This window comes from Arvicola amphibius, chromosome 1 (genome assembly GCF_903992535.2).
Source record: "Arvicola amphibius chromosome 1, mArvAmp1.2, whole genome shotgun sequence".
Taxonomy (NCBI): domain Eukaryota; kingdom Metazoa; phylum Chordata; class Mammalia; order Rodentia; family Cricetidae; genus Arvicola; species Arvicola amphibius.
Genome location: NC_052047.1, coordinates 139,322,479 through 139,337,478, shown reverse-complemented (window position 1 = coordinate 139,337,478; position 15,000 = coordinate 139,322,479). Strand labels below are relative to the sequence as shown.

The 15,000-nt window shown below is 47.0% G+C and overlaps 1 protein-coding gene across 12 annotated transcripts in view; it reads left to right on the top strand.

Annotated features, from left to right (window-relative positions):
• The window catches only part of Ebf3 (EBF transcription factor 3), a 116,948-nt gene that overhangs the window by 68,232 nt on the left and 33,716 nt on the right, over nucleotides 1–15,000 (top strand). For 6 of the 12 annotated variants that reach the window (XM_038333730.1, XM_038333762.1, XM_038333745.1 and 3 more), the window contains 2 exons: nucleotides 10,841–10,922; nucleotides 14,359–14,476. In XM_038333730.1, the coding sequence (XP_038189658.1) occupies nucleotides 10,841–10,922; nucleotides 14,359–14,476 (200 nt within the window). Of the gene's footprint in view, nucleotides 1–10,840; nucleotides 10,923–14,358; nucleotides 14,504–15,000 lie in introns of all 12 variants that reach the window. The other 6 variants (XM_038333754.1, XM_038333738.1, XM_038333691.1 and 3 more) reach the window with 1 other exon arrangement.

The following is a 15,000-nucleotide window of genomic DNA, read 5'->3' as shown; positions in this document are numbered from 1 at the left end:
TTGGAGGGAGAAGTAGATGGAGCTCCTGACAAGGCAGCTGTGCTCTGTAGTGAGGACTGAGAGGAGTGGTGAGATAGTTCTCCTCCTGGGGGTGGGGGGGGGGGGGGGGGGTGGGGTCGGCTCTGTCCCCTGTCTTACAGTGCAGGGTCCTGACCTAGTGTCCACCTACTTTGGTGTTCTCCTGCTCCTCAGTGGATAAGCCCTCTAGTGGGCATCAGTGGGACCACACTTCTGAGTCATGGGCTCCAATCTTGTTCTTTGAACCCCACATCTCATCCCAGCAGGACGGCAGTGAAGTGGGGGAGCCAGCAGGTTTCAATGTGGGTTGCAGCATAGCCATGTGGACAGAGGACATGCCTCTGTGTTCAGGGGCCAGGGATTTGACAGCGAGCAGAGGTGTACCCAGACAGGGCCTCTCTGTAATGGGGAACTGGTGTCCTTTCGGATTCTATTCTCTTGGAAAGCTGCCCTGGGAAGAGCAAACCTCCTCTCCAGGGGCTGCTGGGGGAGGCGGGGCCTTCCCCACCCACCTCTTCTGTCACTCCTCTGGCCTGCATGCTGCCATCTGTACAGAGCTACAGTATTCTTTGCTCACACTGGGGTTTTGATAATTCTCTACCTTTTTTTTTGTAATTGCAGAATCATAAAATATTTTAATTTCAAGGTTAGCAATTTTCTCTTGCATACTTAATTTATAATTAGCTGGTTTATAAACCTGTTCTGCGCATATAATTTTACTGTTGCCAAATGTTCTTCATGAATAATTAAGGGCAAATCCCTATTTATCAAATTATTAATATACCTAATAGCCTTGTTTTCATAAACAGTGCATCAGAGCTGGATTTAAAGAAAACCTTCTCAGAGGGATCTTGTGTTGGGTTCCCACCGCTGCAGGCGGGCCCGTGCTGGGACTCGCACAGAGGGGCACTTGTGCTGTGCTGATGTCACGGCCCGGCCTTCTTTCCCCACAAAGGCGCAGGTATCAGTAGCTGGACAAACACAATAGCTATTCAGCAGTGGGCCTGGGCCTCGGTGGCCACAAACAATGTTGTTGTTTGTTCTAGCAACTCACCAGGAGCGCATTCGGAGGGAACCTAACAGATGAAACCATTCTTTCAGGTCTCTATAGCTGCCCCTTCCCTTCCTACCACTATACCTACTTTCAAAATGTAGGCAGCGGCTTTTGCCTGTGTCGTGGCTACGTGGCTACGGAAGGCATGGTCTTGGCTCCTTAGTCAGTGGACCCTGGTCGTGTACGGTTCAGGTCTTGAACACTCAGGAGGAGCCAGAGCACATGGTTTGAGTGGGGAGGGTGATGAGAATCACGTTGAAGGCACGTAGAGCTTGCACGTAGCATTTCCTAAGCTCTTGGAGATACCCCCTGAGGGACAACATTGGCCTTCCTCCCTACCCCTGAGCGCAGATCAGTTCTGCGGAAGGGGAGGTCCCAGCCGACACCTGCCAATAGTTTGAGTCGTTGAAACAATGAAGGAGACTCGGTGCTGATTCAAAAATCCCTTTAAGCCAAACTTATGGAATGTACCACAAGAGTGTCTACATTATGCGTTGGGCCAGCACCTCCCTGCTATGTGTCTTGGGGACTAAGTGCCTATCCTGAGCAAGGAGTGGGCTCGCCGGCGGGCTAGCCTGTTTGGTGTTTGCTTATTACCATTCTCCAGGTTTATAGTCAACACTCTGAAAGGAGATAAGGCCTGGGCTTCTCTCTCCTAAGGGCTGGCGTGTATGAGCCCACTCGCCATGTGTGACTCCGTGTGTATGATTCATTCCAGAGCAGTTTTAGTCCTCATAAAATATTCATTTTGGTTGTGCAGGGCCCTGTAATTGCCATCTCTCACCCTGAATTATTTATACCTTGCACAGACTGACAAAGCTTTGCCATGCGGCCCTGGATGAATCAGAAACACGGGTCTTTGCTGCCAACTGCATTATAGTTTCACAAAATATGGCCCCAACGTCATTCCGGGCTGCCTCATCTCTAAATCCAGCTTTTCTTGATTTGACATTTTCTTTACTCCTCCATTGTCTTAGTCAGGCAGAAAGGCCTCCTCTTAACTCTAAGCAGCAACCTTCTTGCTTGCATTATAGCCGCTGTGCTCCAGAGAACTAATGTGTCTTTATTGCCCTTACTTTTTTATGCTCAGTAACAAGACAGCGCCCGGGCTCACTTTAGAGCCATATATTATACATTAGCGATAAAATGATGCAAATAGTCCTGAAGACTCTTCAAACAGATAGTGGAGATCAGCCTGGATCAAGCTGCTTGTCAAAAAACCAGAAAATAAAAGGTGACGTGTGAAGTTGGGCCCAGTGGTCTGTTTCCCAGCTGTGGGCTAAGGCAAGTCCAGGATGGAGGGTCCCAGATGGAGCTGGCGACTTGCATGAGCTTCTTTGTCAGCACCCTAAATGCATCTATTCACCAGCCACTGCATCCCCAGCTTGGCTTACCCTGCCACTCCACACTGCAGCCAGGTCCTGCCTGGTGTCTCCTTCTGTATTTGCAGTCCACTCTTGGGGCTACTTTGCCTTTCTGTCTGTCTGATTGCATTCTCCAGAAACCCACCCCGCAGGAGAGAAAGTGTTAGGAAGAACATCAGGATCATACGTGAAGATTTAGGGAAACCATATTCATGGGGATCTGACATTGCTACATGTAGCTTATCTCATCCACAACCCGTATGAAACTAGAAAGGGACCCCGTCAGCTTGGGGTATCCCTGGATCTCATTTCGGAGCAGACAATGACATCCTACAAAGATGCCAATGAAACATTCCCACATACTGCACGACTGCTTAAGAGATAATATGTGAGATTCCAGCCAGGAGCTGCATGGTATCATGGGGAGGCGAGCAGGGTTTATCATGATTTTAACACCTTGGTCCTTCCTGAGCCCCTGAATGGAATTAATTTATGGCTCCTGGCTCATCAACAAAGGGAGGTGAAGGGAGCGGGCTCGGTGCTGTTCCGAGTAATGGATGCCCTGTACACACATCTCTCTTGTATATGTTGACACGCAGGAGTAATGAAGTTAAGGCTTCGCGCACATGTGCCCCTCATTAAGCTGCATTACCTGCATTAAAACTAATAATTGCCACTCAGAGCTGTGCTCCCATTAATCATTTATAATGTTTTAATAAGTTTTTAATCAGGACCTAAAAGGCTAGAGAGCCAGCATAGGCAGGTTCGACACTGACATCCTCTGTGCATGCACAGGCTTGATTTAAAATGTGATTTTTTTTATTAATAATTCAGCCTACAAAGAGGATAGTTCTTAATTAAGCAAGCTGATGTGCATGGAAGGAAATAAATGTACATCAAGCAGGAAAAGATGAAAAAGATCTTTTCCACTTGAAGGCTGAAAAAAATAAAAACAAACAACAACAAACCCAAACCCAGCCTCCTCCCAGCTTTGGAAATAAGCGTCTAGGCTAGTAGGAGTCAGGACGTCCAGAAAAGGGGAGCCTTGATGCGAGGTCCTCTAAACACACCCATGGATGTAGAAAGAGGCCTGCAGCCGCAAGCAGGGCTGCCTAATCTCTGTTCAACCTGCAAAAGTCTCCCCTGGAGCTGGCAACAAGTCAGGGGTGTATCTGATGTGAGCCAAGTGATGCTGGCATTTTTCTTAAATAAGGAGCTTCGTGATCAGAGCTGGCAAATAGAGCAGTGTCCAGAGGGAGAGAAGAAGCTGTTTTAATGAGCCCACAGCGCAAGACAAAATACAGACTGATTGACAGGGCTAGTGATCTGCTGGGGAAATAATGTCAATGCGCTTTGCCCATTAGAAATAGAGAAATAGGTAAAGGGAGAATGGGAAATAGGTACTTGAAACAAGAGCCCCCTCTATAAATATACTGCACTTCACGTTTCTTTTGTGTTCTGCAGTTGACTTCTTTTAAACAGATAACCTTATCAAAACTATCACAAAATATCAGGGACTGTTAGAGAAAACACTAACTAGAATGTCGACAGCCAGCCGAGGAGGGCACGGAGGAAGCCTGCAGGTCTGGGTACGCTCGCTTTTAGAGTGTTGCCTGGGTTGTACTTATCTGAACACATTAAAACCACCCGGAAAAGTTTAATGCAAGCCTTACAGATTCCCCTGCGCCAAGCACGTGGCGCAGGTCTGCCGTGGAAGTGGGTATCGAGCTGGCCGGCAAAACCATTAAATCCCATCAGATCTCTTTGGCATCATTATAATGAGAATCATCGCAAAAGTACAAGATCACAGTATCTGCAAGTGCCTCTTGACAGCTGCGGTTGAAATTGTGATGAACAGAAAAACCATTATAGCAGAAATTTAGCGATAAGGCTCTTTGGAGGGACGGTGGGGCCTGGTCTGGCTGTGGAGCGCGAAGGGTTAATTTTCTAAACCTAATAATGTTCGATAGTGAGGTATTTGTCAGGAGATAAAGAAGTGATAGAATCTGGGAAGTGGGTCCCCTGGCGATTGTAGTACAAATATTGTTAATGCGGTGTGGTTACCACAGCGAAGGGAAGTAAAATAGCTCGAGTCCACCAGAGACGGGCTCTGCTACACCAGAGCCAGATCCCCAGACAAAGGCCACTCATTGTTGAACTGCAAGTCAAGCCGTGGATATTCCCCAATCCTCTCCTATCTGCATTTACATAGAGGACCGTGCTTGCTGGGGGATGGGGGAGCAAATCCTGTGGATACCAGGTCCTCCCTGGCCGTCGGTCAGGCCACCTCGACCTCCTGCCTAGAAACCAGGGGAGGGTGTCCCCCAACAAAGCATATATGTCAGCACTGTAAAACTCAGTGCTGTCACCCTCTGGCCCCTTCCTGATGACGTCACAGAGCTACTACACGTCTCTGAGACCCATAACTTGAAATGTACAAGAATTTAATAAGTCTGGTGTTAAGGCAATTTGTCATGGCATATTTGAAGAATAAATCAGACTAATGGAGCAGAATTTTCCTCCTGTATGGCATTAAAGAACATGAGCCCAGTCATCGCTAATGGCAGGAGTGAGAGGGGAAAAAAAAAAGAGGCCTGACATTAAGACCCTCGCATTTTGGAAATCCGATACGTATTGACCTGTGTACTATCTCAGTGCACAGATCTGATGTCAGCAGAATGTAGTCGTGTATAGGAACTGCTCATTACAGGTTTTGTGAAGGAGGCACATTGTCTCTGAAGCGCCTGGGCCTGATCGGCTAGAATTGCTCAGTAGTCAATACTCCAGCGACTGATGGCCCGGCGTGCACACACCACAGCTGCGACCACTGCTTTCAGGGACTTGCCAGCAATTAGCGGGAACCTCAAGGATCACTTGGCCACTCTCTGATCAGGCAGGGGAAAGTCTCTGAAAGGCTCTATCTTTTCATTTGACTCTTAACTATTTCATTTCAATAACAGGTAAGGGTCACAGCCGTCAACATCTAAGTGGCCTCAGCACCGCCCCCTCTCACGCTTGTTCTCCTTTGGGGCGGGGACCTGGGAAGTGAAATTGACATAACACAGCATTACCCATTCGGGAAGTGAACAGTTCAGTAGCACTCGGCACACTCGTGAGGTTGCAGGGCCAGTACTTCTCTCTAGCTTCGAAAGCTTTCTTCATCCGGAGAGGAAACTTGGTAACCCGGAAGCAGTTGCTCCTCATCCTCCCCACTCTAGCACCTGGCACCACAGTGTCTGTGCCTTTGAAGTGGTGTTTTCTGGTGGGTTGTCAGCACTACCTCTTTATTCTCCCTCAGGCTACTATGTATTAAGAGCAGGAACTAAAGTTGTGGGGGCCTGTCTGCAGTGGCCGGGTGTGTCCCTCCCTGAAACCCACAGCGTCATTCCACCCTGACTTACACAGGAACCGCTTTGGGGTTTTGGATGGTGGACTGGAACCCTACCCACTATCACTCAAGTGTATCACTCACTAAATGCTCAAACTTACAGCTGAGAGTGAGCCACTCCACCTCATAAAAAAAAAAAAAAAGCACCCATATTTTTCCTTCTGGCCTCCGGTTTCCCAGGCTGCACATAGCTATGGGCTAGAAGGTTGTGCCTCTAGCGACAGACTGGAACCAGGTGGACGAGGGATCCTGAGAAGCCAGGGCTCTTTTCTTGGAGTTCGTCTACTTAACCTTCGAGAGGCCAGAGCACTTTGGACTGCTCGGCTTGACCACATTGTCTTTCACAAGGACATTTGGGGTGAGGCCATCTAGTGCTCTGTTGCTCACACACATTTTCGAACTCTTCTGGAACAGTCTATTCCTTGACAACCCAGAACTCACTTAATAAAAGTCCCCGTAACTAACTAAATAAAAGTCCCCGTAGAGGACTGCAGAGCTTCAGAGGACCTGAACCCTTCAAATAAACCACAGTCACATGTGCTTGAAGGTGCTTGAAGGGGCTCACAGTGAGACCACTTCCAAGTTGCCCTGTCCTCCTCAGCCACCAGGGTACCCTCAAAGCTCTCCACATTTTTATGGAGCCGATCTAGCTTTCCTTTGACCAGAGGGAAAGGAGTCATTACTGTATAGTTAGTGGCTTCAGCTGGGTAAGAACATCAGCATGTGTGTGGGGGGCTGGGGGGTGTTGGTGAGTGGGTATTCATTACCTAACCCTTGCTGGCAGGCCGATTTTATCAGTGACTTGGCCGCTAGTAGCTCTTGATGGACGTGGGTGAGTTCGGAGCCGCCTGGAAACATGAAGGAAGGGCTGGTGTCAGATGAGAGGCATCTCATCAGCTTTTCTCTGACAAACCAAATTCATTCCTTATGTAATTGATAACGGCCTTGGCCAATTATTTCCCACATTACAATACACAGAGGCCCCCTTTACAGGTTTTGCAGGGCTGTAATTAGCTATGCTAATATCCCCTTTATTGGCCCTAATATTGCTCAACACCTTTTGCCATCCTGGAGCCCACTAGAGCCCCATGGCCTGTCAGGACTGCTGATTATTGAGAAGGATAGCTTTAATCAAACATAATTGCAGTTAATTTTTCTCTCCTGCTCTCTGTTGCCAGCGTCTAATGCCACGGACTCCTTGATATTCCATTAAATTACAATTAAACAGCCTCCTTTGTCTCTGATTGTCCTGAACACCACCACAAAGTTCTGTAGCCGTTTAAAGGAGAGCTGTTTGGTCCTAATTGCCTGCTAGCTCACAAAGGGCCAATTTACACAATACCCATGTAGAATTTAAACAGTTCATAATGTAATGGATATTACACAGGAGCCTAACACTACAATTAAAATGATTTTCATCAGATAGAGAAGCTTCGGTTAATCAGCTTCATAAAAGTAAATATAAATGAACTAATTCATAGCTTAAACACACAGAGATGGAGCCGACTTTGAAATTAGTTACTGTGGTGGGGGCTCTGTTCGCCCCTTATCCTGGGATACACAAGCTGGGCTCCGGTGGAAACGGTAGGTCCCGTTACTTGTTCTAGCCTCTCCTGAAGCAGCTTCATCCCTCTGCGGTCCCGTATTCATGTTAACATTGGAGTCTTGTTGTTGGGTCTCTGATGCAACACCATCAAAACAAAACTCTGAGCTCTCCTCATTGGGTGCCGTGGGCCACACCCTTCCACATCAAGAGGGGATTTTTCAACCTTAAACTCAAGCTATTGGGCTAGGCTTGCTGTCCTTCCAGCCAAAGGCTTTGCTGTGTCATGTTCCCAGCCTGCATCATGGGTATCTCTGGCATTAGAAGAGTGAACCAGCCCTCCAAGAATCATGAGAATAGTAGGGGCCACTGTCCTAATCTGTGCGGCCCTGAGGGAAGTCTGTTTCCACAGTGATGGCCTCTTACTTCCTGCCTGAGAACTTTCTGGAATTTTTCATGGTCTTTCCAAGAGAAATATTCCTGGGGATTGCGTGGTGTGGAGCAGTTTGTGTTTAGCCCCTGTCTTCCCCTCTGCCTGTAAGAAACAAGTAAATAAAGCCTATATTTCAAGCTTGATTTACTCTGGTTCCTACTGTGAAAGATGATGAGTCTTTAGGGAAATAAAGATGGGGTCAGGGAATTAGTGCACATAACGGTCATTTTGACGTTGGGCCAGCAGATGCCAGGGAAACACACTGTACACAATTAAGCATAATGTACTAATGACAGGTTAGAAATTTTATCGCCTCTTGGCGATCGAGCAGCAAATCCACATTTAGCAATAATAAAGAGTTTATTGGTGCTAAAGCCAAAGATTTTCTGACATACGAAGGATTTTTTCCTTTCATAACAGGAGTTTTAAATCCTTTGTGTACCAGACTCTGGAAGTGAGAGATGCAAAGTGGTTGTCAGATATTTCTTAGGAAACAGCCAATTAAAGGGTAATTGAGGAAAGGATGTGGGAATTACCATTGGACCTCATGCGTGGGCATTCAGTTTTCTCACCCCTTTCCCAAACATTGCCACAGCACACCTCATGGAGCGCGTCCACTCCCACGCAACAGTGCGCAGTGTCAGCATGCTCGCCTCGACTGGGCTGCATGTCCCACCTATGAATCCTTAATTGCATCCTAGAATTAAACAGGAACCAAACCACGGGTAAAAATAAGCACTCCTTGTGTGCAGAGGTTTCCCTCGAGCCTGGCAAGGTGGCACTGGCTTGTGGTGTACTTTGTGTCATTGGAGCCGGGGAACTTGGAAAGGATCCTGCTCTGTATAGGGGTTGTTCCCAGTAGATCTTTCTCGCGTACCCACGACCACTGCCGTTATACACTCTGCATAGAAGAGCTGTGATTGCCATGTGCAAGAGAGAGAACAAGCATGAACATGTGTGCATGATGTCTGTGCCCGCTTCTGCTCCCAGCTCTCCCCCACCAGCGCTCAGCGAGCTCGTGGCACCCAGCACCCAATCTTACTCTTCTGGTGCTCAGTGAGCTCGTGGCACCCAGCACCCAATCTTACTCTTCTGGTTTCTGAACTGATGATAGTTAAAAGCCCCAGAATGCCCAGGGCTGCTTAGGATGTCTTTAAAACCCACTCTGCTATCTTAGAGGTAAGAGGGCCAAGCTGCCTAAACCGACATCAAGGAATTTAGAATAACCTCCTCAGAAAGGGGAGAAACGTTTCATTTTACAAAATAAAAAAAGTCCCCGACACCAGCTCCACGTAGGTACCTTTGCGGATGAGCAGCTTCTCGCCGGCGCCTGCTCAGAAGATTAGCCGGGTGGTAATGTGGGGCATAATTGCGCCGTGTGGCTGTCCCTGAAGTGAAAACCTAATTGCCTGACAGGACGATAACTTTGTGGCGCCCTCACCTTGTTAGGCCCTTTCTGATGCAGTTCAAATGCAGTGTGGCCGCAGGTGCGCCTAATTTACCTCTCTGCAGAACGTGTGGAGTTTAATTGCACAGTGGTTGTTAGGAAAAATTGGTGGGTGGAATATCAAGTGACTTGCTCTAGCTGATGGCAGATGGTGTTAAGAGGCATTGTGAGCTAAGTGTATAGGTGAGTCGAGTTAATAAAAGATGTAAATTCTGGCCCAAAGTAGCGGGGACTCATGGTATTCTTAGCCTCACCATTCTCAGCCTCATCAAAGGGATTCTCTTTTGCCCTCCTTGGGTCTTCCAGGATGTGTTGGGAAGACAAACAGGTCTTATTCCACGGAGTCTTTTATTTTCTCATATTGTAATCGCTAACGAAGAATCCTGAACATGAAAGACCGAATTCCAGGAAGTACTGTGATTTTATGAAGTACGATAAAACATCAGTCACTTCCAAATAAGACACGTGACGTTCGGGGAGAAAACCGAGTAGGCATTTTCTGTAGCCTTGCTGCACAGGCTCTCTGGCGATGTGCTAGCAGGGAATCTTCCTTCCACTCACTGTGGATGTGGCCTTTGCGCGTCTAGGTGGAGATATTGCAGGGACAGGCTCCATGAGGGGGTCTCACAGACAGGCTGCCTAGTGTTCACCTGTTCATACTAAGACAGCACATCTGTTTGTATGGGAATGGGAAAGACGGGATGACTGTGTTTTCATCAAAGCCTCTCAATGCACTGTCAGGACTCCTGTATCTTTCTGCTGCATATAAGGCCAGGTCTGATGGGAGGTGAAGCTGGCTGCCATGTTTGGCCTCTTCACTCCCACCAGGGCGGTTGCTCCTGTACTCTGTCTGAGCAAGAGTTTTGGTGGAAACACCAACCCACCAGCTAGTCGCTTAAAAAAACAGAGATGGTCCACAGAAATCATGGAAACCCCACACTGTTCCCTTCCTGAGGGTTAAGCCTATTGTAACTATTTTTCTTTTTTTAATTGAATTTATTCTTTGACTACTTTATACTCATGTGTAATGCATTCTGAGTGCTCTCACACTCCTCCTGCTGCTTTAAAACTTGGTCTTTGCTGGTGTATTTGCTTTAGCAAGATAAACGCTGTAAACTGGGGTTTCCGGATAAATGTAGCACATTCAATAGAATTTCAACTTTGATATTTTTACATGGATTCACCGTAAGACACCCCTATGCTAAAAAGTCAATTGTTGCTTATCCAAAATTCAAATTTTACTAGGCATTCTGCATCTTAATAGGCTGATGTCGGTGTCTCTGTCTGGGGTGGGTGTCTCTCTAAAGGCTAATAGTTAATGCAAGGATCCTTGCAAGATGAGATCCTTTGGAAAGACAGAGTCATTATAAATCTTGGGAATCTGTAGTGTCATCAGACGGCTGTGCAAATTGCCACTCGGAATGGAGACCGGGAGCCTCTGTCTGCCAGCCCCACAGCTGCACTCAGTATTGCCCCCTACATGGCAGCCAGCACAGTGGTGGCATCTTTTCTGTTATTTCTGCGAAAGCCTTTTTTTTAAAAGTTGTCCTTTTGCAGGCTGACCTTAACTGTACATTCTTTGTGTTTTTGTAGATTCTTTCTAAAGTTCTTCCTCAAGTGCAATCAGAACTGCTTGAAGAATGCAGGCAACCCTCGGGACATGCGGAGGTTCCAGGTACGCATCCCTCCAAGGTGCCAGCGCAACCTGCCCGTTCTGCCAATGTTTCAGAGGCCTCTGTTAGTTCCCCAAGGCTAGCAACACACTAGATTTGATTTGTTTGATAAAAATAGGCAAACGAGGGGCTGGATGATGGCTCAGTGGTTAAGAATGCTTCCTGTTCTTGGGTTCAGCTCTCAGTATCCACATAGAGACTCCCAATCATCTCTAACTCCAGTTCCGGGGGGATCTGACACCTCTTCTGTTCTCTGAGGACATCCACACCTATGTGGTCCATCTTCTATACACATATACACCCAAAATTAAATACATAATTTAGAGATAGACAAATAAAATGCCTTTTAAGTGATCTAGTATTTTCAGTATGCCAGATAGGAGTCTGTGCAGAGTCAGGAAGACAAGATGGATCAGGTTTCCCACAGCCTCCTGATATCAGCGCTCAAAGCTTGGCCAGGCTGAAGATGCACATTTTTAGGGATCGAATGGCCAGTTGATTGATTGTCATTGTGTGTGGGGATGGCGAGTGGGAAAAGAACCATAATGTAAATGCTCTAGTGTGCTTGGTGTCTAGAGCCTCCTCATATAGGGTCTGCCCTTGCTTAGCACAGGCCTTTACAAATGGCCCTACCCTCCAAGGTCCAAGGTGTCTGACTTCCTCCATTTAGAGTCCAGCTGCCTCTTGTCTGTTCTTGATCTCTGCTTGCACATGCCCATTTGCAATGAGGATTTGGTCTGCAAGGGAGAGGATTTTCGTTGGCTTCAAGGGCTACTAGCTCTGACAGCATCCATGGTTTTCTTGTCTTTATGGATGATCAGAAGGCTCTGTCAGGGTCGGGGCTCTCTGTGTATGAGATAGACTGTCTTGCTGATCTTTATTGTAAAATTAGAAGAACCAAGCCCTGAATGGAAACGAATCCTAGGTTAGCTACATTACTGAGGGAATATTATTTAGGATGTCAACTTTGTTGGTCAAGTATCTCACAGTATTTGAAGGGTTCTGTGTGTTCTTCAGAGAGGTATGTGATGTCTGTCTTTTGCCTTCATGGCTCTTCAGGGAAGCAGGTCCCTGTTGACCCATATTGACTTTTGTGATTGGGGATAGCATTTCTTGTAAAATACTTGGCCACCTTCCATTTTGTTTATACACAGAGACCACAAGACATGGGCAGATTGGTCCATCTAGGCAGAGGAGGTCACAGCAGACGGAGTGGTAGGGTTCTGTTTGTCTCACCAATGATGGAGCATAGCATCCGTCACAGTTGGTCCACCATGCATTGGGAGACCACAGTGACTCAGGTAACTTGCCTCTCAGAAGGTTTTCCTGAACTTCTGCACATCATGGTATACCTGATGCTTACAGTGGTGCCACACTTTCTGTATCTTCCTGCGGGTACACTGCAGGCTTGGCCTATACTCAGCAGTGCAATGTGTCTTATCTTCTCTCTTTCCCCATGCGACTAGTTTTTGTATAGGTGACAGAGCACAGTCAGTGTCATTAAACATTCTTATTTTTACCTTTTCCTATGCCTTTTAACACATCCTGGTCAGGTCTATGCCTCGATACTGGTCAGGTCTCTGTACCAAAGTTGTTTCAATGATCAGGACAGGGTATACAGGTGGAGGCCAGGAAGATCTATTGAACAAGAGCAGCCCTTGTGTCCCCTGGGCAGAGACTGCTAGGCTACAGGTGGCACCATAGTGGCATCAGGAGCACCTAAGTCAATGCCAGATTTTCAGAACATACACTGACCATTTTCTCAGTTCTGACCGTCTGATGTTATTGAGACCTTGCTATCCTGGCAGGCACTGGAGGGAAAGGATTCAAGAATACTGCCTACAGTATCTGAGGGTGTGTATAATATCATGCCCCTGCACCATCATCTTATGGGGCCTGAGGGTTTAAAAGTCAGTTCTTTACACACATATTCCCGTATAAGCTTGTCATTATCTTTTACAACTAAAATATTTTTTGACTTTTTCCTGTGTCTTGACAGAGTCTGACTGTGTAGCCCAGGCTAGCCCTGAACTTACTCCTTTCCTTCTTTAACCTCCTAAGTGCTAGGGTTATAAGCATGTGTAATCCTATGCCTGGCAAGAATATTATTTATTTAATTTGTCCTTCATCAGTTACAGGCAATTTGTTTTATTTATTTTGTTAATAGGCTTTCTCTTAGTGCCATTTCGGGTTTATAAAAGATGGTTACAATGGCTTTTGAGAGCTCCCGATGCCCTGGGTCCCTTACCTCAGTTTCCCCTGTCATAAACATTTCTGAAGGAGACTTACTGATGGATATTATAGCCTGAGTAGCATTGACTTGTCACCTCCAATTTATATCTGGCAATCTTCACTCCTCCCTCCCCTGTCCAGTGTTCTCAGGAAGAGCTGGCCCCAGGACCTGGTTGGGTGGGGCTCTAGGGGTGTTTGAGCTGGGCATCCTTTATGTCAAATCTAGGCTCAAGTCCCACATTAAACCTAGGTTGAGCTCTTTGCTTTTCCAGGCCCTGTGGAAAGTAGTGCCCCACACTGACCCCACTGTGTTAGAAACATAACAGCTAGGCAGCCCGTTGCTGTAGCCTGGGTCTGCTGAAGTGTGCCATTTCTGAGACTCTTCCTGTGGGCTCACTGAGAAGAGAATGGTTGCCTTCAGCAAGGTGGTCTCTCTGTATGGTGGCTTCATTTTTTCTTCCCATGAGGCAGCCAAGAAGTCTGCTCTGTCCTCTCTCTCTCTTTGGACATGCTCTTAGCCTCTCCTGGACCCTTGCCACCTTTCCTTTGAACTTGAGAAGGGTTCCTTTTCCCGGATTGAAAAACACTTCCACAATTCAAATTCAGTTTTTTTTTTCAGGGGCAAGGAACTTCATTCTCAGACAGTAAACATAATTGTACAGTTGACCCAGAGAGCATCTGCTGATAGAATGGGGGTAGCCGGGGTAGCAGTGAGAACCCTGATTTTATGAAGCTTTTTTGGGGGACAGCTGAATCACTCCTCTTAGGTCTTCAGGAGAGGCGAGTCTCGAGTGAACTAATTTAAATTAGATAAACTATCTAATCAATATGTGAGCAGATCAATCAAAACAGAGACTTTCAAATGAGTGGCTAGAGGGGTATTTCGGAAGCTAATGGCTAGGAGAATATTTCTCTGAATTGAATCCACTTGTTAGCATAATAAGAGATTAAACCCTAATTAGTGGAGCAGTTTTTTTTTTTTTTTTGAAAAGAAGCAATCTTGAGTCAAAACAAAACAACCCACCCCCATTAGCCAAAAAGGAAAAGAAAAAGAAAGCCGTGAATGCACTTCAGTTGGTGGAGAGGTTCCAGAATGAGTGGAGTCTCCTCAGCACAGCCTCTGAGCTGGCTTTTATCTCGCTCGCACGGCGCCCGCCCGTGCTGTCCTGTGCCAACTCCATTTTCAAATCCACTTCGTCTTCACAGGTCGTTGTATCGACAACAGTCAACGTGGACGGCCACGTGCTGGCCGTGTCTGACAACATGTTTGTGCACAACAATTCCAAACACGGGAGGCGGGCCCGCCGCCTAGACCCGTCAGAAGGTACGGCCCCTTCTTATCTGGAAAATGGTAGGCACATGCTACATGTATTTTTTTTTTTTAATTTGCAATGCTTCTTTTTCCTTTGTACCATCCTTCATGTTAATTCACGTGGAGTTGCTCTCACCGGGGGACCAGACCGCCCCAGCCCCATGGGGAAAGGCTAGCTTTCCTCAGGTGGAGAGAGGCCAGGCCTCTTCTTCCTCTCCCTTCGTGGTCAGCTTGGTCCTTACATCCATCTCACCTGCCATGACCTTCATGTTATTGGTTTGTTTCTCAGCTTTCTTTTGCTTATGGTTTTCATTTGTTTGGCTTCATTTGACTTGTTAGCAGCTCCCATCCAGAAACTCACCCCAAACTCTCTGCGCATGCTTCCATGGCTGGCTGCTTCCTGGCCCAGCTAGCCCAGATGGGGGACTGCGTGGACCATTTCCTATCCTTGGCGAGAGTCCCTGTATATGCGTGCGCTTGTGTCCACACACACATGTGAGAGAGTGGGGGATGGAAGGGTGAGCAATAATATAATA